Source organism: Pogoniulus pusillus, chromosome 24, assembly GCF_015220805.1.
Source record: "Pogoniulus pusillus isolate bPogPus1 chromosome 24, bPogPus1.pri, whole genome shotgun sequence".
In the NCBI taxonomy this organism is placed as follows: Eukaryota; Metazoa; Chordata; class Aves; order Piciformes; family Lybiidae; genus Pogoniulus; species Pogoniulus pusillus.
In genome coordinates this window covers 7,872,469-7,898,963 of record NC_087287.1, presented here as the reverse complement: position 1 = coordinate 7,898,963, position 26,495 = coordinate 7,872,469, and the positions used below count along the sequence as shown (strand labels likewise).

The 26,495-nt window shown below is 43.5% G+C and overlaps 1 protein-coding gene across 5 annotated transcripts in view; it reads left to right on the top strand.

Annotated features, from left to right (window-relative positions):
- The window catches only part of OSBPL5 (oxysterol binding protein like 5), a 173,233-nt gene that overhangs the window by 104,208 nt on the left and 42,530 nt on the right, over positions 1-26,495 (top strand). For all 5 annotated transcript variants that reach the window (XM_064163231.1, XM_064163236.1, XM_064163234.1 and 2 more), the window contains exons 2-5: positions 7,448-7,604; positions 13,400-13,473; positions 24,744-24,824; positions 25,491-25,592. In XM_064163231.1, coding sequence (XP_064019301.1) covers positions 7,448-7,604; positions 13,400-13,473; positions 24,744-24,824; positions 25,491-25,592 — 414 coding nt within the window. The remainder of the gene's footprint in view (positions 1-7,447; positions 7,605-13,399; positions 13,474-24,743; positions 24,825-25,490; positions 25,593-26,495) is intronic.

The following is a 26,495-nucleotide window of genomic DNA, read 5'->3' as shown; positions in this document are numbered from 1 at the left end:
TGGTGTTTGCTCAAGAGAGATGTTTATCCAAACCAGATATGACTTTGAAGATAAGGGATTTTCTACATGTCAAATAAAAAATGTTTTGCTCTTTGTGACCCTACTTTCAGGTTTCTTAGTCCCAGGATAAATAAGAATGCCCACAAGGAATGATTTGGGGTGTTTTTGTCTCAGTGTAGGCCTTCAGTGCCTGGTTTTCCCTGTAGTTGTTCTGTTTGTGGTCTTTGTACATAATGCTCACTCTAGAGAGAGATTAATTGTATGTGTAAGTGCTGGTGGTGCCTAAAGCTGCAAATGTTGTGGTGTATACAAAGGAAACATTAATTAAGACATTTTATAGAGAATTAAGGGAGGAAATAGTTTTGTCTCCTGATTACTATATAATTTTCACTGCCTAGTGCAGGAAAAGGCAGGCAGAGAAACAGAAGGCAGTAGAAAGAGGTTGTTGTTCTCTTCTCAGAGAGAGCAAGAGCAGATTGCTGGGGGTGGCTGTAGTAGGCAACTTCTACAAAAACAGAACAAGAGGGGCAGCTCTAAGGATTCTTCAGGGCATGTGAGCCTCCAGTTAGGTTGTAGGGATGAAAGAGCCACACTCCCAAGCTTACTGAAACAGCTAGGAGAAATCTTTCCTCTTGTGTATAATCCTAGTAAAGCCACCTGTATCTTCAGCTTTCCATAACTTAGTTCCTTTGCTGAGGTTAGGTGTCTTTGGCAGCCTGTGGTATTTGTCTTTCCAGCCCAGACTGATCAAGCATAGCATGGAGCAGAGGGTATAGCATTCTTGAAGATGGGAGCTTTCCTACAGTCTTTCAGTGTATTCATCCAGAGCACATGCACGCTTTAAAGAGTGGGGCTCCATCAAGCTGCAGACACTGGCTTGGGACCCAGCAGAGCAGGATGTGGTCTAGGAGGAACACACTAGGAACCATCACTGGTGAGGAATGGTCCTTTTACCAGCATCACAGAGGAGTAACTGATGCAAATAATTCTGGGAATAGCCAACACTTAGTATGAAGCTTCATTGCTTCAAGTTCCAGCTAACAAGATGACAGCCCCAGACACTCAGTCCCAGCTGCATTGCGCTTGTTTGGTCAAGTCCCTAACAAAAAGCAGGATTAAGTAGAGGGAAAAAAAAAAAGCCTGCACAAACACATTTCACTGCACCAGGTTTTAGTAGAGGGCTGCTTGTCTAATTGCCTATCTTATGAATAGGTGTTTTAGTAATAGCTTCCAGAAACAGATTTCACAGACTTTCTGGATTGATTGTGGTTGTTCAGGGGCTGTAAATCACCAGTGTACCCCTGAACTAATAATTTACACTTGCTGAGGATCTGTACTGGTGTTTTTCCTTGTGAATACTTAGTACTGTAATCACTAGAAATGTGTCTGCTAATAATTTGCCTTCTCTTTTCATTCATGAAATTTTTACCTCCTCAGAGTTAATTGAATCAGGAAATGTCACTATCTTTAGATTTAATTTTCTTTATCAATGCAGATTCTGGAAGGAGTGACTTCTGCAAATACAAAATACACTCTAATTTGATTTCTGGGAAATATTTAGTGACCAGAAAAGGAGAAGGTTGTTTGAAACAAGCTTTGAATAAATTAAGAGCTCACACACACACCTAACTTGCACCACCTTCTAGACTATACAAACCCCCTAATTAACTATTTATAGAGAGGTGTGTGTTTCCAATCTATTTTAAAATGCTGGAAATTAGAGTAAGCAAACCAACGTACCCACCAGTTTGCAGAGGGTAGGGGCAGGATAATGTCTGCACAGTGTTTAGCTGTGTGGTAATTATATATCAGGAACATAGGAAATTTAAAGATGGAGCCAGGAAGATTCCATCCCCAAAAGTCTCAAGCCTGATGCTGAAAGTTGCCACTATCTTCCCAGCAAGCACAAAAGGCCAAAAATACAGAGCATGAAGGATGCTAGGGTCCTGGAGTGAGTCTAGACAAGGGCAGTGAAGCTGGTGAAGGGTCTGGCAAACAGGGCTGGTGAGGAGAAGCTGAGGGACCCAGAGTTGTTCAGTCTGAAGAAGAGGAGGCTGAGGGGAGAACTTCTTACTCTGTACAACACCCTGAAAGGAGGTTGGAGACAGGTGGGAGTTGGTCTCGTCTCCAAGGAACAAGTGATAGGACAAGAGGAATGGCCTTCAGTTGCACCAGGGAAGGTTTAGGTTGGGCATTAGAGGAAACCTCTTCCCTGAAAGGGTTCTCAAACACTGGAACAGGGTCCCCAGGGAGATGGTTGAATCCCCATCCCTGGAGATATTTAAAATATGCAGAGATCCAATGCTGTGGGACATGGTTTAGACTTGGTAGAGTTAGATAGTGGTTGGACTCAGTGATCTTAAGGGTTTTTCCCAATTGAAATTATTCTGTGATTCTATGAAAGGCATCTCCACACCAGCACTGATCACCTGTACATCTGTTAGTTACTACCTTCACCCAAAATGGATCTGGTGCCAGAAGAGGAGAGCACTGGCAGATCCCATTTGTTTTGATGGCAGCCATGAGGTTTGCTGATAAAATAACTCCTATCCTTGCCCCATTGCTCCTTGGTTGGCTGTTCCTGAAGCCACCTCAGAGTGCAAGTCCCATTGGGCAATTACACCCTCTTAAGTTCAGCACTTTCATTGCCCTGTGCTTCATGGGGATTTTACATCCAGTTTTTACGTGCTGTATTTTTCAGTTTTAAAACACAAAGTAGTCTCAAAGCCAAGGTTAGCAAGAAGTTTATTTCTTGCTACTGAATTATTTATTCCTATTTAGGATCTGGTGAACAGCCCACACTTAATAGCCCATTACTGCTTAAAGACCTGTCACCATGAAAGGCGAAGTCCTGAGAAATTCTGTGTTTAGTGGCTCTGTCAGTACTCAGAATTACCTTCCCTTCACTTTTATGATCACAAATAGAAGGTCAGAAGTGACCTGAGTTGCAGACTTCAGGTTGCTTTAATCTACCAACACTTAACAGCTAGATGAATTTGTGCAAGAGCTACAGTGAAGATTTTTTGTGGAGAGGTTAGATTCCTAGGAGACCTTATGGATTCTGCAGCAGTTGGTGTCTTAGCTCATGACATGATGTCCTTCTAGGACAATTCTCCATCTCATCTGCTGGGTTTTGAGGGAAGGCAGGGACAGTGGGTGAAACTTGTTGCCTTGCAAGGCAACAAATTGCTTAAGGGTTTTGGTAACATAATGTCAGTTCTTGGCCTTCTGCAATTCTGGCCTGGTTTTGATTTTTCCCCTGAGCCCCCGCAGAACTGGTCTCCATGAAGCATCTGCCATGTCTTGAAGCAGCCTCCAAAATACTGATCTGGGTTTCAGAAAAACAAACTTGTCTTCAAACTAGCCATGAAAGATTTGAAGGTCAAAAGTGATCATCTTTAGAAATGTATCTTCTGTGGTTGCTTATTTCCTATCAGGTACTTCATCACCAGTGAATTTTTGTTTGATTTCAGTCACATATTAATGATATTGAAGTACAAACTTATATTTTTTGGAACCCTCCACACCCCTTTACTAGAGGTGATTCTGGGCAGAGGCAGGGTTATTTAGGTGTCTAAAGAGCACTGTTGTGAAAACACTGAACATACTTTCCTGTTACATCCCTTTGGCCCCTGGCATCTTCTGTTCAGCATCCCCTACAGCTCCCACAAGCTTAATGTATCTTGAAGCAGTGTGGGCAGGCAGACTCCTATACCAAGCATCTTACTGGGCAAGTGAGCTAGTACAGCCTCATTGTGTTATAGATTTGTCACTTATGCTGGATTCACTCGTTGGGTTTTTAGTACTGCTCTTCTCTCAGAGGACAACAGTACCATTTCCCTCCTTTCTTTAGGCATTGATTCTCACAGAGCAGTTAAGAAGTGAATATATTCATATTTTCTAAGCCTGTCAGATTTCCTTGACTTTTGCCAACTGTACAAAAGACATTGAGAGGGAGAATAAAACAAGATAGGTAGTGATGCAGACAGACATACAAAACCCTTTTGGAAACCAAGGCAAATATTTCATGTATATTGTAGAATCTTAATTGTCTGAACTACATATTCTCCCAAAAAGAAGAAGTGTCTTGTGTCTAAAAAACTTCAAAACAAAAGAGAAGTCTTCATCTGTGATTTTGTGCTGCACTGCATGTTGAGGTAAAATCTTGTAGGTTGAGTCTCTCCATCTCAGCCTTTCTCTGAAAAAAATGTCTTGGTAGTCTAAGATGCAGTCTCAGGGGAGCTGCACGCCAATAATTCTTCTCTTTTACCCAAAATAAAGGAAAAGTGAGTTGAATTGCATGCACACCAAATAGCAGAGTGAATAAAAGGCTCTGCTGCTGTCACTTTCTAGTTGGAGTGAAAGCCCTGAAAATGCGGGTGGCACACAGACACATCACTGCTGCTGCCTCTCAGGGACCTGCTGTCACTGGAGGTCCTCTGCCAAAACTGACCCACATAAGAGAAACTTAGTCAAGCTGATCTTTGTGGTCAAAAAGAGATGAGCTGCTGCCAGCAGTTTGTATTAAGATACATAAGAGAAGAGTCAGAGCAAATTATGGAGTGGAGAAAAGACTCTTTCCTTTGTTACTGCCCAGTGACTGTTCCCAGTTGAACAAGGCATCTAGATTTCTTCTTGTGAAGCCTGTGGCTTAAACAAGTGTGGAAATGAGAGAGCATCAATAGGGTAATTCTGTCATATATCTTGTGGTTGAATAGTGTGAAGTAACAGATGATGGGAACTTCAGAGCATTGGTCTCTCTGCATAGTAAATATAGCAGCAGTTGAAAGAGGTTGTGACCTGGTGCATGGCCTGCCTTTATTTTAGTGTCTGGATGGAGTTCTACCACCAACACTGGCATAAGCTGGCTAACAGTGCTCCAGTGACATGGTATTGCTGACACAAAGTAATGCTGAATGCAGGCTTTTTGTTACCCTGTCAAGAAAAGACGCCACCAGGAGAGCAGAGTGTAAGAGCTGGATGGACAGCTGGTTTATGTTTGCAACTTGCTCCCCAGCCTGCTTTCACTGGAGGGACCTAGGATTTCTGGACACTATCCCACATGATTGGCTCACCCTTGCCAGATCCCTACTTTTGGGGAGAGAATCCCACGGATCTGTTTTTGCTCTGAGCCAATTATGAGCATTTCCAGTGGTGGATAGCTGAGCTGGCTTTTCTGGGAACAGGGGCAGAAAATAGCTCAGTGTTAGCATTCCAAACCCAGCTATTTAGACCTAGATTATTTTTAAATAGTTTGCTTTCAGACACATATCTAGCTTCATTTTCCTCTGCTCTCACTTTCCTTTTTTTATAGCTAGCTTTAATTTTGCAACTTCTCCCCACTCAGTGGTTTGCAACCAAGAGTATCTGTGCCAAAAAAAAAAAAAAAAAAAAAAAAGATATTATTTACATTGCTTAATGTTAGGGAGCTGAATTACCTGCTGCTTCAGAGATGCTGTTGGCTGCAGTGGAAACCTGGGGACTTTCTGAGCCCTGGCATGTGTTTGTGGGATGGTTTTGTTGGGCAGTTGAATTGACTGGAGGAAGGGCAGCAGCCACCTCGTTTCACCTGGCTGTCACCACACATCATCAGCCTAAAGCAGCCTTGCATGAGGTGATGTGGGAGGTTGGTGAAATGCTGTTGCTGAATCACAGCCACTTGCATGGGGAACATGATAACAGGTAGGGCTTTTAGGAAATATTGTGTCCTCAGAGCACTGCACAGACATTAATTCATCCTTCATCCTCTTCCTTATTGCAGCTGTGTGGCCTAGGGGAGTCCCATTTTCAGGCTAGCCTCAGATGCTAGCAGTTAGCCCCTTTTTTGGATGTTACAGACCCTCTCATCTGGTGGCTCACCCATTCCAGCTTGATGGGCTGGGTTCAGAAAGATCTGCTGCTCAAAGTGGTTTCAGTAGCTCATGTTTTGTTGGAGTCCAGACTGGCTTAGATCAAATTAAGTACTTGGGCATTGAGGCAATTGCTGGAGGAAGGAAGGAGCAGATCCTATTTTGCCTTGTAAGTCACAGCTGGTTTATAAAGCTGCTGCAGGCTGCAGTGTCAATAAATGTAAAACAAGCTGAAAACCTGAAACATTTGGACTGTCTTCTCCAGGGATTAACAAGGCAGGTGGAGGAACAGAGCAGCAGGGGAGGTTCTCAGTCTGTGAGACATTTGTGGCAATCCTGCACACATTGTCCTAGCTATGAAGGCTGAGCTGCAAGATCCCTCTGAGGATTCCCTATTAAACCAGGGCTTTTGGGCCAGCACAAGCACTGGGGCAGTACTAGGAGCGGGCAGGGCAGAGCAGAGTGCTAGCCCATACTCAGCCCATTTTCCTCCTATTGCCACTCAGGTCACCTCACATGCTTGCAAGACCTGCCCTCCCAAACTGTACTGCAACTGTGGGCAACTTTTTCCTCTTTGCTTTCCCAGTAGCCTAAAAGACATGGGAAAACTTGGAGGCTGTTTTGAGAAAATGTGTATCTTCCTAAAGAAGTTTTCGTAGAGCAGTAACTGGCCCTTGAGAAGCAGCAGACCTTGTACTCTCCAATGCCCACTCAGAGGCTGGTTTAACACTTCTTACTGCTAGCATGAGTCCTGCCTCTGGCTGCACATGGGGTGAGAATGAAGCTTGTAACTCAGGAAGGAGACAGTCATAATATCTGCTCGTGATGGGTAAGAAAGAACTGCTTGTTAGATGGGTATAAAAGAAACCTTTAATTCCAGCCAGGATAGTCTAATATGGTAGCCAAGTGGTGCAAAAGAGCACAGAATGTGATGTGTGGGGAGGCTTTTGGAAAGACAAATGCTGTTCTTTACCCTCACTGAGCAGCAAGATATATCTTACTGATCAAACTGCAAATCTGATCTAAAAGACATTTTAAAGAAAGCCAAAATTGTTTGTGTGTGCTGTAATTGGAGGGCAGGAGTGCCACTAACACTGTCTTTGCTTGCTGCTCTCTGCAGCCAGTGCAGCTGGTCTTCCCTATGCAGCTCACATTAAACATGGATTTTTGCAGAGATGGTGACACCAAAAGAGTTTTATTTATGGAAGAGACTACAAAATCTTAAAACCAAAAGAAAAGCAAGTGGATTTTAGCTACTGTGCACTGCATAGACCCAATAAGTAGCTGTTGTCCTGGATAGATCCTTATAGGTAGGAGGATGTAATGCTGCCTGGATTCACCAAGGAGCAGTGTCCTGTTTCCCTGCAGTTTGCAAATACTAAGAGTCAGCAAATCAGTAATTGTAGCTTCAAACTAATATCACTTTCTTTTTTTCTCTCTCTTTTTTTTCTTTCCCTGCATAGCCTTCTGGCACTCTATAAAAAGATCTGGCACACTACTTAGGATTAGGTGGCTTTGAAGCAGCGGAGTCATCTGGGTGTGAAACTTTGATTTCCTGTGTCTTGAAACCAACTGTTATTTCTATCTTTCCCTTTCAGAAAACCCCCACAGCTCATGCCATGAAGGAGGAGAACTTTCTTCGTCGCAGGTTCTCCCTCTGTCCAGCCTCATCCACCCCTCAGAAGGTTGATCCTCGCAAGCTGACTCGCAATCTGTTCTTCGGGACTGACAATGACATCTACCCACTCAGCCCAGGTTGGTTTCTGGTGCGTCAGTACAGAGAGCAGCATGATTCGGCTGCTTGACTGCAAGTGGATATTGCAGCACACTGCCAGGAGACAGAGAAGCAAGTTAATGTGAAAGAGAGAGAGAAGCTGTTGTGAGCCAGGTGTTCATGGATCCCAGGGAGTTTGTCTTTCATGGTGCTGTTGTCTTCTTTGCCACTGTGTTAAGTGGAAATGGAGGGCATCAGAGCTGAGGCTTGTAAGCAACTGAATGCCACATGGCCTCATGTTTCCAACATGACTAATGTTTGCAGATTTGAGGGGCTTCATCCAAAGCCTTGGGCTCGTTTAACATTTACTGACCCCATTTGCAGATGTTGAATGGCAGGTTTCCCTGTTTGGATTTAGAGCCCAGGATAAATATTACAAGAGCAGGCTTTTTTTGTGGTTAATGTTCTGTAAATATCTGCAAGCACTACAGGTACTAGGGACCTTGACAAGTTGCAGTGAACAGCAGACTGGCTTTAACTGTTCTCTTTACATGTTTTTTTTTTTTTCTCCTTCAAGTTTCCTAGCACCCTTTTTGAAGGAAACAGAGCTGATTATTTTGTTTCAGAGTTTGTTGCTCACAGTAAACATTTGAGTCTTTCCTTGATTGCAGTCTGCAAACAATGCTTCACTTCCAGTTGGTAAACAAGTGCTTCACAGACCAGTCACAAGTTTGTAGAGCTGTCATTTGCAGCTGCGACTTTAGTGCTAAATAATCAAACCTCAACACCTTCATGAGCTCTCAAAACACTGATACCTACAGAAAGAACATAGCATCTGTCAAAAGAGTTCAGTATTCATATAGCTCTAACACCCCACAGACTCTCTGGGCTTTGCATGATGTAGAGCGAAACTAGGTCTGGGTTTTCTTGAACTAATTGTCTTTAAGTGCAAAGGTTTTGAGAGTCTCTGATTTTGCAGGTATTTCTATTTGTGTCTGCATCAAAGCAATGGGGAGTCTATTTTCAGCAGTGCTGACTAATCCTGGCTGTCACTGAGGTGGCTGGAAGCTTCAACAACCTTTTGGTAATCAAATTGAAAGCAATTTAAAATGGGACACCTAATGTCTCAGACATTTCAAACCTGCAGGGAGTTCTGAAGCTGAGAGTTTGCCCATTCCTCAGTTCTTAACAGCATTTTCAGTGCTAAAAAAGTTACTGACTTCTGGTGACTTCTTCACTGAGGTATTTCAGTGCTGCAGTCCTTCAGAAACCAAGTGAAGTGGAGCATTTCAATGTAGAGGAGGTAGCTGCAAGATCTTGTCTTTTCCTCAGCTTCCTCCATCACCTTATTTCTCCTTGCTCCCTGCTGGCAGCCAGACCAAACAGCCTTTGCTTGGCTCAGCAGTGCGAGTGTCTTTGAGCCATGCTGGAGCTTTTGTTGTTCTGTACCGTTCTTCTGAGTAACCTCCAGCATTGGCGTCAGCAAGGGCAGTAGCTCTCTGTGCTGCAAAGGAAGAGCATAGGCCAAAGAGTTAGAAAAGGAGAGAATATGCTTTCAAACAAACAGAAGTTACTGCTTCAGCCAGGAGATTTCTTGCAGAGAAAGAAATCTATCCAATTTTGTCTATCCAATTTTTTTTTTACTCCTTTGATTTCTTTCCTTGTCCCCACAGAGCTGCCTTGTCTCTTTTTCCTCACATTTCCCATAAAAAGTAACTGTCACTCTTCACATTCCACAGCCATCTCCCATGCTGAGCTCTTCTGTCTCTGCTTTCTCTCCTTTCACTCCTTTGCTTCTTATGCCTCATTTTCCTCTGAGCTTCATGTGCTTCCCCTCAGTTCTCCTGTGCCTTTGAAGGATGCTACCACCACCATAGATAGGCCACAGGTCTATGTGCACAAGCTGCATCCAGTACTTCCGTGTTTCACATTTTGATCTGTTGTTTCACATGCAGTTTCAGCTCTTTTTCAGTCATCCATGTTTTGCTGCCTGATCCCAACAGATTTTCTGTAAGAGAGCACTGGGCTGATCATGTTGGATGTGTGCTGTGGGCAGAGTGGGCAGCAGAGTCCAGTGATTACCTGCCAGGAATTTGGTGGGTTATGAGTTGGCTAGAGCTGTAGGCTTCACAACACTAACAGCCTCTAGGGTTAGCTCTCCAATAATGAAGGTGTGCAGATTCAGTGAGAAGTGACAGACTTTACACCTTGTGCAAGTTATGCTCGGTTTGGTGAGAGGTGTTTCTTTTAAGGAAACATATGGGAGATGCAGGGGGCACTATCTGAAATAACACCTTGGACTTTCTGCCTCTTGCTTGCACACAAAAATGCTGATGATTCTGGTAACTAAAAGAAATCTGAGGGAGACATTTTCTTTTTATAGGAAGTTCAAAAAGTAAAGAGACGAGTTCATGTTCCTTGCCCTTCTCTGTCTTTCACTTAGGAATAAGGAGAGAGGGTCAGAAATATACTGGGGGTGTAGCTAGAACTTTTTGAGTCCCTGTTTTTGACTAGGCTGCAAGTTACAGAGTCACAGAGGTTATCTGCATCCTAGGAGACGCATTTCCATGAATATGGGAATTTTACTGTGGTAGATACACAGAGCTGAATTTCAGTCTGGTGTACACATTGAGCCATGTGGCTGCTATTTACAGCAGTAACAGGTTCTATTTGTGATAGTTTTGCCACACACCAGAGCCTGTAGTTCCATTTGTAGCTATCCAGGTGCTCTATCAGAAAGCCTGTAAAATAACAGTTCATGCTGTGTGGAGCTAACCAGGAATTGCTCAGTAATCCAGTCACTTTGCTTTCTGTTGCCACTGATCAGTCATGCTTGCTGTATCTTCAAAAAGGGGAAAGGCAAATGCACCTTAGGATTGAGACCCTGCAGAAAACAAACAGAAAAGGCAATAGTTACTGTTCTGGAAAGGAACCAAATTTTTTTTTTTCCTATGTGTGACAATAATGGGATAAAAAGGGATGTCAGTACTTATATTCTATAACTCCAAAATGGGATGTTGGCAGTTTTCTTCACATCGTGGTGAAGGCTGTTTTCACAAGCACCACTGATTCCCTTCCCAAAATGGCTTTTGTTACTGGATGCAAAACCTTTGGGCTGCTTTGAGGAGGATCTTTCTTTGCATGCCCTGCTCGCAGGCAGAAATCTTAAGTCAGGAGAGATACAGCTCTGTTTGTGCTGTGGGCATTATGTTTTCTTGATGAGAAAGATAGCAACTTGAGCTTATATAGCCAGTTAATACTTAGCTGGTTTTATGTGGCTTCCTGTTTGTTTTCTCAAGGCACTTATGGCTCTTACACTCTGGGTGGAACTCTCACTTTTGGGCTTTCTGTGCACTTAACTCCATGGGGGGTGGATTTTGAGAAGGTCACACATTTTTTTGATGAAGTTTGCTTTCCACACAAGGGTTTGCTCTTTGCTGCATGGCTGCAGCAAGTCTGCTTGAGACGGACAGCAGGTAGCTCTCCTCTGAAAAACAGCCTTTCCCTCACAAGTGTTAATAAGCTTAATGAGTTTGGGGAAGGAACTAGTATGCTGCTCCATAAACATATCATACATGTCCTTGTAAATTGTGTGGTAAGAGTGACCAGTTGCGTGTTCCCACTTTTCATAGTGCTCTGTGAGCAGGATGATCCAGAACCTCAGCAAACATCACATTGTTCATGTGCAAATCCTTTTGACTGGCTTGCTGAGAGAAGGCAGAAATCTCTCACATTCATTTTTTTTGTGCTTGGAGTGAAGCCTTCTCTAAGAACTGAGACGTAATAAAGAGTGGCTGGGATCTCTTTTATGCTAATAGGTGCTGTTGCCTCTGAGCAGGCAGCAGCTGATGCCCATTAACTTGACTTGATCTTTCAGACCATATGTTACTTTCCCATACATGCGCAGTAAAAGCTCCTCATGGGAAACAAGTGCAGCAGCTACACGGCTTTGTGACTTTATTCCAACCTTCTCTGCCTCTGCTGGGGAGAGTGGAGGTTATAGAGAGGAAAATGCCATCAGAGAAAAGAAAAGTATGGAGATGCAGGTCCTACTCCATGGGCAGTAGAACTTGTGGCCATCCCACTTGTCATGGTAGCACAAGGGCTCTGTCATCTATGCAGTCTCTTGAGATTTCCTGCTTCGCATAGACATTAGATTTCCCAGTGCTTTATTTAGGGCTGAGTGTTTCAAGGGGAGGAGTTCAGAAACTAGGTTAGGATACAGGTTGCCTGTAGTTGCACCACCTCCTATGTTACTATGTAAGTCCTTCCTCTGCTTCAGCAGCCCACTTGAGCATCACACGTGCTGTCCCACTTCTCCTGGGCTTGAGAGTGTTTGCTTTCCATGTCAGCACCATGTCATGGGGTGAGAAGCACATCTGAACTCCCCTCCACCCTTCGTCACCATGTGGAAAGTTGAACACCTTCCAGGGACAGTTGCCCCACAAAGTCTTTTCCTAAAGTTAAGAGCTGATGCACCAAACTGCCTGATAATGCCTGTAAAAAGGGCATGGTTTTTGTCAGAAATCCTGGGCCACGGTTGCAGTTCTGGTTATAATGGATGTGCTGTCCCATGGTGGAAGTGCAGGACATGGCCATGAGGATGTTTGTTATTTTAGTTAGCTTCCATGGCTGTCTTTTCTGATGGTGCTTGGCTTCTTAAATGGCTGCTCTGAAAACTCCATGAGATGTTATGGCTTCTGACACATCTGTGACACATTTGTGACAACTTCTGCTGACTTCAGGGGAATCAGGAATTTCCTTGCTGGTTTTGGAATTGGTGGTGGCTCCAAGACTGGCCTACACAATTTAAAAACATTTTTAACAGTTCCCATGTTGGCAGTGTGCTACAAGTGGATTGTATTTCACAATCTCAGTGGTTCTTTACTGCATCCAGTATTCCAGAGCTCTGACTGCTAACAGCTTTGAGAAGAAAACTCCAGTGCAGTTGGATAACAATGACTGTCCTGGCTCTGGAAAATAGGCTCAGCTGGTGCTAATCTTTGGCTTTTTTAAATAGAAGCTCTATGCTTTCTTTTACTATAAGGATATAATTACAGCTGGCAAAAATAAACAGTTTATCATTACATTTTATTGCTTGGGCCAGGACTGTGCATACTCATACTAGTATATAATGTTTAATGTATTGCATGTATAGGATGTTTGGGTAGCGGAAATACATCTCTACAGTGATTGGAAACTGTCATAGTGCTCATAAATACTACTTTTTAGTTGAAAATGTTTCTTGTTTTAACAAATAACTTGATCAGAAGACAGTGATCTCCTGCAGGGTTGCCTTTTAATTAATTTAGTTTTGCTGATTATGTCTAGATGCTGTTCTGTCTTCTGTAATGTTTTCTGATCCTGGTTATTATTTGTCTAACAAAGCTGCTATCAAGTGCATCTGTGTGTAGTTGCCAGATACTGACCAAGGAGGATGAAGTCTTGAATAGCTGCTTATTAAGTGAATTCCATTTATTATTTGCATTGAGTGAGACATGGGGTATGTAAGAAAAGAACAGACTGTGGTAATGTAATTAAAGACTGCATCATAATGCAGACATGGAAGGGAGCTGATTAAGGGTGCATGAGCAACCTTATTTCTGGTGGTTTTTTTCCCATCCTTCATATGCTGGACTTTGAAACCATCATGTTGGTTTACCACAGTGGTTTTGAGACCTAACTTCTAAGCAGCACTTGTTGCATTGCCCAAGTATGTGGATCCAGGCTATTTCAAGCACTGCAAGATCCCTCTCTGTGGGGCCTTCCAAGGCCATGTGTAGCCATGGTTTTGCACAGAATTTCTCAGATTCTGAATCACTTTCATTTGTTGTAGGAAAAGATGTGGAAGGAAACAGCCCATCGGCGCTGAAGGAAGAAACACCACAGACTCCAAACTCCATTAGTAAGGTACAGTGGAATACGGATCCATCCCTGGTCTTGCTTTCATTTCCTTTCAGGCTGTTATTAATCATTCTTACAGTGTCTTTTTTTTAATTCACTGAGAAAGCCTCTCCCTCTGTTCCTGCAGGAATTGTGCATGTATGTTTTCAGAGAAAGAAAAGGGGTGGGGTTGCATGGTTGGGATGACAGAGAAGCTCACACTTTCCTCTGACATGATAGCACCTACCACAGAAGAAGTCTGCTTATTTGGGCTCATTTGGCTGTAATTAGGTATGAATAATTATGGTTGAAAGGTTGATTTTTGTCAGCAGAGGTGTCTCCTGATGTTCCTGATCAGCAAGGCAATCATAAACCTTAACTGTTTTGGAAGAGAAAGCTGTAATGTTTAGTATACTGCATGGCATCCAGAACTGTGAGTCAAGATCCTGGAAGAGAGCTCTGGGAATTAGTGTAGTGGGATAGGAATGCAAACTAACCAACTTCCTGAACACATTTCCAGCTAGCCTGTTATGGAGAGGTATAAACTGCATCCAAGGACCTGGGTGTTCCAAAACTGACTCTATATCTAGAGTTACTGAGTGCCTGGGTTTGATTTCCTGTAGATATGGAACCAACCTTGTAGGTTAGATCTAGCTTTGGGATTCATATGTAGGCTTTGTTGGCTGCAGCTAACTAACATATTTCTAGAGAATAACTAGAAATAGAAGCAAAGCCTGTTAATAAATTTTTAACTAAATTTATTCAACTATGAAGCTATAAAATGCAAATGGCACCAGCTGAAATGGAAATATAACTTGAAGGAAGCAGCTGCAGACAAGTGGTTTCTCATAATACATGAAAATAGGCTCTGCAGCTTCAAATATATTTGGTTATACTTGCCTGGAGCTTGCAGGTTGTTTAACTGGGGTGCTCTGGCAGAGGTCAACATGGGGAAATGATGATGAGAGGAGCTTTGGGAGCATGTAACAAGGGCTTGTGTACATGGAACTTGGCAAGGTGCAAACCGAACTTGGGTTTGGTTTTTCATGAAGGTTCCTCATGGAAATCCAGCTTTCCACTTATTCTGACAGTGGAGAAGCCCAAGGACCAGGTGCCTGCATCCAGGGCTTGGTTTGAAAGCCAAATGTTTTGTGTGCCTTCAAAAGAGTGGTGTTAGATTCTCAGAATGTAAAGAAGAAGGACCTTTCTGGACAGCTCAGAGCACTGAAATGTCCAAAAGGGAGTATGGTTCCTAAGGTGCAGTTTAATTTATGATTACGAGAGTAGGAGTTCATTTATGAGAGGTGTTGGGGTAAGAGTGTGTCTCAGCTGAGTTTTCCCAGCCTCAGGACCTGCCTTGCCATTTAGTTTCCAACAGGTGTGGTTTTGAAAGGATAAGTACCCTTGGTAGATTTGGATGCCCATCTAGATTTCTGCCATGCTTTGTGTGCACGTAGGAGGTGTTGGTGAGTCTCTCCTTGGCAGTGTCAAGAGCAGTTGTTAGACAGAGATAAGTGAAAATGCAGGTGTCCAAACACCTGCATCAGATTTGAGATTCAAAGCAAATGGGAGTCTGAAGCCAGACAGGAGATTCGCTTTCACTGACCCAAGGATTTGGTTTTACAATAGCCAAAATTGCTCTGAAACATCACTGGACTAAAAACAGATATGAGGACTCCAAAACACCAAAATTCAACTTGCCTGATCCTTTACAGTGCTGCAGGCAATTGCTTTTGCTGCCTCATGGGCCAGAGCTAGATTTTTCTTTCCTACTTGAATGTTCTGCTTAGACACAATGTTTGATCCAGAGCCACTCGGCTTCACTGCACCTGTATCTGTCATTTTCACTTTGCTTTGCTTTTTGCTTTGCCTCATGTGTTGCACACCACTGTGTTCTTCTCCAGACATGAAACTTTTCTGCTGTCTGTCTTTGCACTGTCAGTGATATTAGGGAGTCCCCATTAGGAAATGTACCTTAAAAATCAAGGCAAACTGATAGACAGTTTGCTTAATATTTAATTTTTCACATCCACTTGGCTCTAAGGCTTTATAATGAACTTACTGTCAGGTGTCCGGAACTCTAAGTAGGGATCTGTCACAGCATTTCAGTATAAAAATAAATAGCAATTCCACCTACTTGGACCAAAGGAAAGAGTTTGCTAATTGGGTTGTGTTTAGATTCATGGCAGCAGGAGGGAAATACTTTTTAGAAACTAACCTGTGATGTGCGCAGGTTTAGTTACTGGATTCAAAAGTAAATGTCTTAGGTAACAGATTCATGCCATGAATGCCTAACTCTTCTTTTGGCACAGTGGATACAATTAACCATGTCACTTCAGCAGTGCTACTTTGATGTCCCACACCCATAAGGAAAGGGAAGCCAACTGAGTGATTCAATTCCTGGGCTGGGACTTGGAGGACCTTGAGTTGCCAGCTCTGGCTAGGAGTCACTGCATTTCCCCAGGCAGATGGGCTGTGTTTCTGTTTTACATCCTCAGTAGCAAGATAGAAGCATTCCTACATTTTGTTCACTCATGACCGCATCCACTCTGCACCACAGAGCAGGCTGCAGGTTTCTGAGCTAGCAGATGCCATGCAGAATACCTCATTGAGACCCCATAAACACCTGTGAGCTGTGCAGCCATTTACCTGCCACCACACTACCCTGTGCTCATAGGTGGGCTGCCAATGTGTCCTTGAGCTCCTCTCTGTACATACAATAAAATGCTTTCTGCTGGAACATCTGCTTTTAGTCTGTTTGTGCAGTTCTTGACAATACAGATTTTGGATTTCAGCTGTGGCTTCTCACACCAAATTCTATTAAACAAATTTAAGGCACAGTTCAGCTACATATTTCACTGTTAGCTTTCCTGCAGCATATTGTCTCATTTCTTAAGTGCAATCTCTTTTATCTCCTTTTTCAAGGCAAAAAAAAACCCCAAAACAACAATTAAATATTACTGGATTATTTATTCCATGTTGTTTCTTAAGTTAGTTTCTCTTTTTTAAAAGCCCTTTAGCCTTGTTTTCTGAGACCAATATTCATACCAGGGTGTGAAAGTATCGCAGAACTGTTTCTTTAATGTCAGGCTGGCCTCTGCAGCCAGCTAGCACATTAGCACTTGCCTGGTGGTGACAGGAGGTGGCTTTCTCTCACTTTGTGCCTTGTTCATGCTTTAAAGCACCTTTTATTGCAGTCTGCAGTGCTGCAGTTTCTCTTTCTTCCCTTTCTGCCCCTTACTGTTTATTCTATTGGCTGGAGAGTGGCTGATGTCTCCTAGTGTACATGCAGAGCACACAAAGATTTGGAGGGTATTTTAAGGGATAGTCATAAAAATCTTGAAGATGGCAGTTATTGGTACTTCACTCTTTTCAGCCCCCCACTAATGCCACGATGAAGTCTAAACTTAGAACATTGTAGGAGTGTGGCTGTTGCATGCATGGTTACATGACGTAAGGGGGAGCAAAGCTTAGATTGCTTCATTCATAATGAATGAGTTATTTTCACATGCCTGAGCTGTTCCAAGTCTTTGTTGTTTGATTTGTAATTTGAAATATTACTCTAAATGGCTGCTAGCAATGTATTTTAGCTGCAAAATAGCTTGAAACAGCTCATGCAGATCCCTTGAGATGCAAACTACAATTTCCAGCCTGTCTCTAACTCATCCTTGTACATCCATGAATCATACTCTCAACCTCTGAGTTAATTCCAGCCATGCTTATATTTGAGACTATCATAGTCTGGCCACCTACAAGAGTACCTTTCCCTCCATCCTCCCTTAGCTAGCAAACTGTGGCATGAGTTGTCAGAAAGATTCAGGTATTGCAGGAGTAACCTCGTTGAGGCTCAGCAGCAGAACAGCATCTTTCTCAGGGTACAGCTTCTCATCTCACCTTAAATATTCTTTAAATACTCTAAACCTGCAGGGTATTCTTCTGTGTGAAAGGCACATTTAAGTGATCAAACAGAAATCCCATGAGATCTCTGAGGTTTTCTTTATTTACTATAATCTGACACAATGGAGTAGAGCATTCCACTAAACAGGAGTGTAACTTGGCATTTGGAGGTGCTCGGGGAGCTGAATTTTACCAGTGGCTTTCCCCTGGTGTTGCTGCCAGGTCAGCTCTTTCTGCAGGCTGTTCAATCGGTGCTCATCAGTGTGTTGTTGCAGTGCTGTAAATGCACTTGCTGAGACTTTATAATGTTGCTGAAATAAGAGGGAGTATTGAGGATTTTTTTTCAAACTGGAAAGTTTTAGGTGAGGATTAATCAGCTTGCTGGATCGCAGCACATTAGCTGCAGAGTCATCTTTGCTAATGCAAAGCTGCTTTGTGGGTAAGAATTCTCTGACTCTCCAATGCTGTGCATGGGCTGTTAATTCACCACAAAATAAAAACGTTTTTAATAGCTGCTTGCAGTAACTGAAAACAACAGTGTTTAAATGCATAAAGTGAATATTCATGTGCAGGACAAGAAGCTCTTCACTTCTCATATTAAACCCAGCTGTTCAGTAGTGTTTGTGCTACTTCAGAAACTCTGGTTTCATTTCTTTTATTCCTGCATGGGTACAGATCTGTAACAATTACACATGGAGAACATACTGGAAAAATTACTTGTGACCAAAGACCTGTATCCCATGTGGAGACTGCTTTTGCCTTTGTGAAATACAACTTATGACCCCAGCTTCTTTTGTTCTGCCTCGAAATTCCCATCTGGTTTCATCTTGCTTTCACTTGGATGCAAAGAAGAAAAAAAAAAGCAACTTGGAAGCTGTCACTGCACTAATCATGCAGATCACAGCTTAAGAGTCACATTATTGAACTGTTTCTGATGTGGAATAATTCTGGGTTTCTCTCGTGACACAATCCTTGCGTTCACCCCATGCAGTAAGGATTGCATGGCCTGCTGATGGGCTGGCACCTCCCACACCAGAGTCCATCACAAACTAGTTTTCTGTGAAATGAAACATTTCCCCTTGGAAATGAAGTCACCAAAAAGACACTGGATCAGAATAGCACTGTTGTCAGGACTCTGCTCCCTGACAAAGCCTAACAGTAGTGTAAGGGTATTGTGATAACTGCTAACAATCAGCACTGAATCTCCAGAGCTACATGACTGAGTTGAAAAGGAACAGAAACCCAACTGGGATAAAAAGTATGTCTCTGCCTACAGCACAGCCTGTTGTCAGCCAGCAAGGTCTTGGAAAGGACAGATCTGGTTAGAGAACTAAATCATAGAATGGTTTACATTGGAAGGGACCTCAAAGATCATCCAGTTCCAACCCCCTGCCATAGGCAGGGATGCCACCCACTGGAACAGGTTGCTCAAGGCCTCATCCAACCGGGCCTCAAACACCTCCAGGGAGGGAGCATCCACAGCCTCCCTGGGCAATCTGTGCCAATGTCTTACTACCCTCACTGTAGAGAACTTCTTCTTAACATTAAGTTTAAATCTCCCCTCTTCCAGTTTAAACCCATTATTTCTTGTCCTGTCATTACAAGACCTTGTAAATAGTCCTTCCCCAGACTTCAGATACTGGAAGGCCACTCTAAGATCTCCTTGAAGCCTTCTCTTCTCCAGGCCGAGGAGCCCCAACTCTCATAGCCTGTCCTCATAGCAGAGCTGCTGCAGCCCTCTGATCAACTTCATGGCCTCCTCTGGACTCACTCCAACAGTTCCATGTCCTTCTCATGTTGGGGGCTCCAGAACTGCACACAGTACTCCAGGTGGGATCTGACAAGAGCAGAGTAAAGAGAATCCCCTCCCTTGCCCTGCTGGCCACATTGCTTGCTGCAGCCCAGCACATGGTTGCTGTCTGGGATGCACATGCACACTGCAGGCTCATCTTGAGCTTTTCATCAACGCAGATCCCCAGGTCCTTTTCCTCAGGGCTGTTCTCATCCATTTGACACCCAGCCTGGATTTGTGCTTGGGATTGCTCTGACCCAGATGCAGGATCTTACACTAGGCCTTGTTGAATTTAATGAGGTTGACCTGGGCCCACCTCTCCAGTCTGTCCAGGTCACTCTGGATGGATCCCATCCCTTTAGCAAGTCGACTGTGCCACACAGCTTGGTGTCACCTGCAAACTTGCTGGGGGTGCACTCGATTCCTTCGTCCATATCACTGACAAAGATGTTAAACAGCACTGGTCCCTGCACTGACCCTGAGGAAGCCACTTGTCACCGCTCTCCAGGTGGACATTGTGCCCTTGATCACCACTCTCTGTGTGCCACCATCCAGCCAATTCCTTATCCTGCAGTGCTCCACCCCTATAGTCCATGTTTTTCCAGTTTGGTGACCAGGATGTCATGTGGGACAGAGGCAAATGTCTTACTCAGGTCTAGGTAGATGATGTCAGTTGCCCTTCCCTTGTCCACTGTGGCTGTGACTTCATCAAAAGCCACTGAATTTATCAGGCATGATTGCCCTTGGTGAAGCCATTGCTGGTTACCACCAATCACCTCTGCTTTGTTTTCCATTTGCCTTAGCAGAGCCTTCAGGAGGATCTGCTCCATGATCTTGCCAGGCACAGAGGTGAGACTGACTGATCTGTAGTTCCTGGGTCATCCTTTTTTCCTTTCTTGAAGATGGGTGTTATGTTTGCCCTTTGCCAGTCAGCAGAACTTCACCAGTCTGCCATAACCTTTCAGATATGATGGACAGTGGTTTAGCAACTTCATCTGCCAGTTCCCCCAGGACATGTGGATGGATCTCATCAAGCCCCATGGACTTGTGCATGTTCAGATTCTATGGTGCTCACAAACACGATATACAATTATAGTGAGCAGATCTTCTCCCAGTCCTTACTTTTGCCCTCTGGGACTTGGACATTGTAGTTGGAGCTCTTGCCATTGAAGACTGAGGTAAAGAAGTCATTGAGCACCTCAGCCTTATCCATATCCTATGTCACCAGCTCTCTATTTCGCTTCCATAAGGGTCCCACATTCTCCCTAGTCCTCCTTTTCTCACTAATATACCTGAAGAAGTTCCTTTTGTTCCCCTTAATGTCCTTAGCCGGATTTAATTCTAGCTGTGCTTTGGCTTTCCTAAACTGAGCTCAGGTTGCACAGACAGTTTCTTTGTATTCATCCCAGGCTACCTGTCCTTGCTTCCACTCTCTGTAGGCTTTCTTCTTGCATCTAAGTGTCCAGGAGCTTTCTATTCATCCATGCAGGCCTCCAGGCGTTCTTACCTGCCTTCCTCTTTTTTGGGAGGCATTGCTCCTGGGCCTGGAGGAGGTGATCCTTGAACATTGACTAGCTTTCCTGGACCCCTCTTCCTTCCAGAGTTTTTTCCCATGGCACCTTGCCAAGGAGGTGCCTGAAGAGATTGAAGTCTGCTCTTCTGAACTAAAAAGGGACTACAGTTTCCTGCCCCTGCAAGTGCTGCTGCGTGCCCTGGTAAAGGTTCCTGGCTGATGAACAGTCTTCCCTGCTTAGAATGATGAGAACCAGTATATGGGGATCCTACCTTTTGCATTTTATTAAAATATTCTGGTGGGCTTTGTAATTTAAAAAAGAAAACAATTGCCTTACCCTTCCTCTGTGTGAAGCCTCCTCTCTGGTTAATTGTGTTCACATGTTACTGCAGGAAGAGGGGGGCAGGTTCTGATATCCTGTACGAGCATTATCCCAGTGTCTTGAAAGATTTGCTGTGATGACAAATGGCTTCTATTAGTCTTCTGCCAGGCTGAGAAAGGCAAGATGACAGAAGGACATCATTAGATTCTCTTGATATGCCTGAGTAATGTAAGGCCCTGCTTGTGGCTTAGGGATCTTTAGAGCTAGTCACCCAGATTTCTTGAATCTTATCTATATCATGAGGTACAAGCAAAGCTATTAGGGCAGGCCCACCTAAAAACGTGAAGTCGTATTACTTCAAGTCACAAACCTGAAGGAACTGTATATCACTCTCGGTAGCAGGGGAGGCTGTGGTATGCAGTCCTGGGGTATTAGATCCCACCTTTCCTGTGAAAAAGCAGGGACTTCAAACTCAGAGGTGCTTTTCACTCTGTAGACCTGGAGATCACCTGCCAGCAGACTGCAGTTTAGGACCCGCGATGACACATCCTCAGAAGCAGTCTGCAGGGAGAAGCCACAAGTTTGCCTCCTTGAAAAGGGGAACGGGGCACATTATCAGGTTTCCAAAATGGAAGTCCTAGGTCAGGCACATCTTAAAGCTTGTCCATGGCTTCTAGTTAAAACTGTGGCTTTGTTTTAGTGACGTTTTCTCTTTTGTCATAAAGCTTGGTCATTCTGCAGCCTTCTTGGGGGGCTGTGCTATGTGTCATGCAGCTGGTGCCTCACAGCTTTTGGACATGACAGTACAGGTCTTTGTTCTCCCATATCTGGATATTCTTATGCAGGCAGTGACTTACACTGCTGCTGCTTTTTTATCCCTTCTTAAGCCTGTCTTGGTGTGCACTATCCCTGTGCCTGTTTTTCTCTTGGCAGGCAAGGTTAGCACTTTCCACGTCTCTGGTATATGGCATAGGTAGTGCTTGAAGCAAGCAGCATGGTGGCTCAGGAGCCCTTCACAGCAGCCTCCAAGGATGTTAATCCAGATGCTTTGACTGAGTGACAGACTGATTCATAATAATTTTTGGACAGATTTCACTGTGTTTATTGATCTCCTAAAGGCTGTGGTAGTGTAAGGGGAGATTATCCCTTTATCAGCTGTCGTGTGCTGTGGCTTTATGATATGCATAGCAGCATTGGCTGGCACGGGGCATCAGCAGTTCCCATGGTCATGGAACTGTAAGTTAGCTCTTGTGAAGAGGCAGAATCAGTGTCTCTCCTTGTTAATGTCCCAGGCTTAAGTCTTGTGATTGCTTAAGTCCATTTTTAGTTAACCCAGAGAGACCCTGAGGAGCAGGCAGGTGTGGCTGCTAGACTGATCAAAGTGTCTCTGTTAATGCCAGTTGCCCACAAGCAGTGGGCTCAGGGCTCAGGTTGGCATGATTTGTGAACATTGTTGGAAGCCTCTCTGAATTTAGCTTCAAGTAAATTTCCTCAAGCCAAGCGAGCATGAGGGCCAAAATGTAATTCTTCTTTATGTAAGTGCTGAGATGTAATTGCCTGTACAAGTGACTGTAGCCTATCTTGATTAGTTAAGCAACAGGAACTAATTATATCCTGATGCTTTGCAGACACCTGAGCTGGATTTCATAGAATCTCAGGGACATCCATGGTTTTTCTGCTTCTCATGCTGGCTAATGAGGACTAGTGCTCCTCTCTGTATCTGATATCTCAGGATGGAGGGAGTGAAATCACCCAGAAGCAGTTGGCTTATAGTTGTATCACAAGGACAGGACATTCTCCCTGCTAATTGGGAGAGAGGTGGAGAATTCTTCTGAGCAGTTTCCGAGGACACACGTCTCAAATCATGAAAGCATAATCTCCAACTAATTCCAAAGAATTCTTGCTCAGAGATATTTAAGCATTTAGAAATGTTGCCTCATAAAGAAAGGCCTGTAGCATATCTCCCAGATGTCTACCACTGCCCATTAAAATGTGACAAAGCCCCCCTGGGCAAAATTCTCTGCTCAGATGTTGTGCTGTGCAGCGGTCCCCACCGTAAGCCTTGTGTTTTTGCAGTGAAGTCCCAGCCACAGAAATACAAACTGCATCAGAAACTGCGTTGCAGGTAGAGGAGGTCACCTTAGCTTTCTACTAAAGCAGAAATTGCAGCTGTTGAACAGTCTGCAGGAACCCCAAAACTGGCATATTCTTTGAGTGGATCCAATGCCAAGTTGATTTGTAAGCTGGACAGTCACATCCAGGACTTCAGTGGTCTTTACACATCATCACAGAGTTTTCATTTCTCTGTTTTCAAGTATCACCTGTAGGTTTGTTGTTAGTGAAATACTTACAAGAAGAGTATGTGAGCACAACAAAGAATGTTCTACAGTGATCTTGGTTTTGCTGTGAATTGCAATTCCTGCCCCTAATTTCTAATCCTGCATCATCCACAATGAGTTTTGCTCAGTTGAATTTGCACACTTACCTCCCATTTTTGCTTCTTCCAAAGCAGAGTTGATGGTCTGTTTAGTGTGATCTGGTCATGCATTTGTGTGTTTTCATCTGATTTGTGTGAAAAGGGCTGCCATTAAATAGCTTAGTGCTCACACTAACATGGTTTGTTGCTCTGGAAGCCAGAGAGGTTTCCATGTCACTGAGAAAGAAAAAGACAGTGGGTTTCTCAAAACTGAAGGCACTGTAAAATGATTTTATCAACCCATGACATGAAGGAGAGAGAGTCTGAGAGCCCTGTGGATTTGTTTCACATCATAGCAGTGAATTTATAAAGGAGAAGTATGTTTGATACAGTTTTTCCTTTGTAGAGCTCATTTTTGTGTCATATTCATTAAATCAAGGCGGCCAAGGGCTGAGCTCTTTTATAAAACTGTCATGCATAAGTAGGAGAGACAGTGCCTGACCCCAAAAGATCACACTCTGAATGCATCAGCCACATGAAAAGGTTGGAAGGAAAGAGGTACTGAGGGAGAAAGTAACTTCCCCAAGGTCACAGAGAAGTAAGCACCTCCCACCGTCACACTTCCCACGTTTTGGACAACTTGCTGCCACACCTGTGCAAGCTGGAGTTCTCCTCCTGAGCTGGGCTACAGATAGCTGTACCCTGTAAGTGAACAGCAATACTGTGACCATATCTAACTAAAGTAAAGCATTTTTTCATCCCATCAGCACAGTCAGGAGATCAGTCTGGAGCCTCTGAAAACGAATTTAAACAGCACTGACGCTGTCAAACATGATTTGAAGTGATGGTATTATTGTGTGCCTTGCTTCTCAAGGCCAAGATGATGATGATTTCCTGTATTATCTGTAACATGATTAGGTCATTTTTTACCCACTTACGTTTCTGGATGTTACAGCTAGGGCAACAGTCATTGCCAATATCAAGTCTGGTTCTGACTGATCTGTACCAGCTCCCCTGTAATTTTTTTATTCCAGTAATTGAAATGTTTTTTGGAGCTGAAAAGAGATGAGCAATTGCCAAAGTTAGGAATCATAATGGGGGGGTTGGATTTGTTTCCTTTTTGTTTTACCAAGATCAATGTCTACATGGGAGAAATCTGAAGAAAATTTGGTGGGAAAATTTCCAGCTAGCTATGAGTATAAAAGAAAGTTTGGTCTGCACTGCAAATAGGCATCTGCTGCTGAAATCTGCAATCAGCAATTTCGTGGATTCTTAGAAGATATAAACAACTCTTCATTAGAGCATAACTTGAGCATCTTCATGCTAACACTCTTTGCTCATTTGCTCTCTTTTTTAGATTGAATACAAGCTTTGCAATGGGTCTGACAAAGAGTGTGTGTCTCCCACAGCCAAATTCACAAAGAAGGAAACACTGAAGGTATGTGCAAAAGCAGCCAAGCTAGCATCAGCTGACTTTCTTTTACAAAAAAAGTGGTACCTTCTAAACAAACCACTGGGAACTACTCTGAGTCATTTCCCAAGACCTGGAGAAGCCTCTGACTCTTCCAGAAGTCATTATAGGCCAAGGGCATTTATAGGCTTTATATACAGAATTAGATTCTATACTGCAAACAGAACAAATCAGTGTCATTATTTCACTCTGTTCATGTGTACCAGAGCCATTAGGCACCTCAAGAGGATTGTAATCTTTCACTGGTCTTGGTAGGAGGTGTATGCCTGGGCAATCTGAGCAAATGACTACTTGAACACTTTCTTGTCTACCAGACCAAAAATATAAATAATTTGGTTTCTATGCAGTTAGATTTAACCTTTTTAAATTTGAGGGGTGAAGAGGACTGGATATTCAGCCTTGTTTGCTCCCCAAAGAAAAGCCAAATTAGATTATGTGTAGTGGAACTTCAGAGGCAAAGCAAATGCTTGATGCCTTGTTATGGTTTTGTTCTTCCTTGCACTCATTTCTGGGGAACTTATGCTGGGTCAAGCTTTAGCTGTGCTATACATAGCTGTCCTTAATGCATACTGTTCTTTCCTCCCCAGAAGAGGCCATGCTTACAGCTGCTGTGTTTTCTTTGTTCTCAACCAGGTACAAAAAAAAAATTACAGGCAGGAGAAGAAGAGAGCCACCAAGCAACTCTTCAGTGCTCTGAAGGATCCCAGTGTAGTGATCACTGCAGACTGGCTGAAGGTATTTGCTGCAGACCATTGCTTCTGAGCCTGTAATCAGTGAGAAGTAGCTGCTGTGTCCGAGACATACACACTAGCACTTTGTAGTGAAGGAAGACTGAATAATTCTGAGTTGAAGTTGGTGTAAAGCCATACTTTAACTGCTGCAAACATGGAGGCATGGGGAATATTTACTTTCCATTTTAACTCCATCCATCTATCCCTTGTCCTCCAAAAGTGCATAGTACCAAAGAAAGGGATGTTTCTTTCATTCTCCCTCTCTGACGGAGTTTGCCAGCCTCTTCCCATAGTTTTGTGATGAAGAGGGATTAGACAGAGTAAGAGCCAGGACATGGGCAAATAAAGCTTGTTCTATTGACAGCTGGATTTTGTGTTGTCACAGCATGGAATGAAACATGTTGGACTTGATAACAGCTGTAATTTCTCCCTGTGCAAAGAATCAACTAGTGACAGCTTCTCCTTGAAGTCCTGAAACTTTGTATGTGGCAAAATACATTTGGGTTGACATTCAAGCTCTGTTTTTTTCCTCATTTGGGACCATTAGGCTTCACAAATAACAGTGAACTGGTTGTCTGAATTTCCAAACATCAATAAACAACAAAAGTAACAATTCAATCACATTTGACCAGTGTGAAAAACCATCATTGGTATTGGAGGCCAGAAAAGTGAGAGGCACGTGGCTCCTTGGAAAAGTCAGAATGACAACAAACTATTTCTGCAGTGTTTGGTGTTGACGAGTCCAGAGAAGTGCCACAATGATGATCCAAGGGCTGGAGCACCTCTGCTGTGAGGACAGGTTGAGGGAGTTGGGGTTGTTCAGCCTAGAGAAGACTCTGCGGGCGACCTGGTAGCTGCTTCCCAATACCTGAAGGAATCCTACAAGAAGGCTGACTGTTCATTAGGG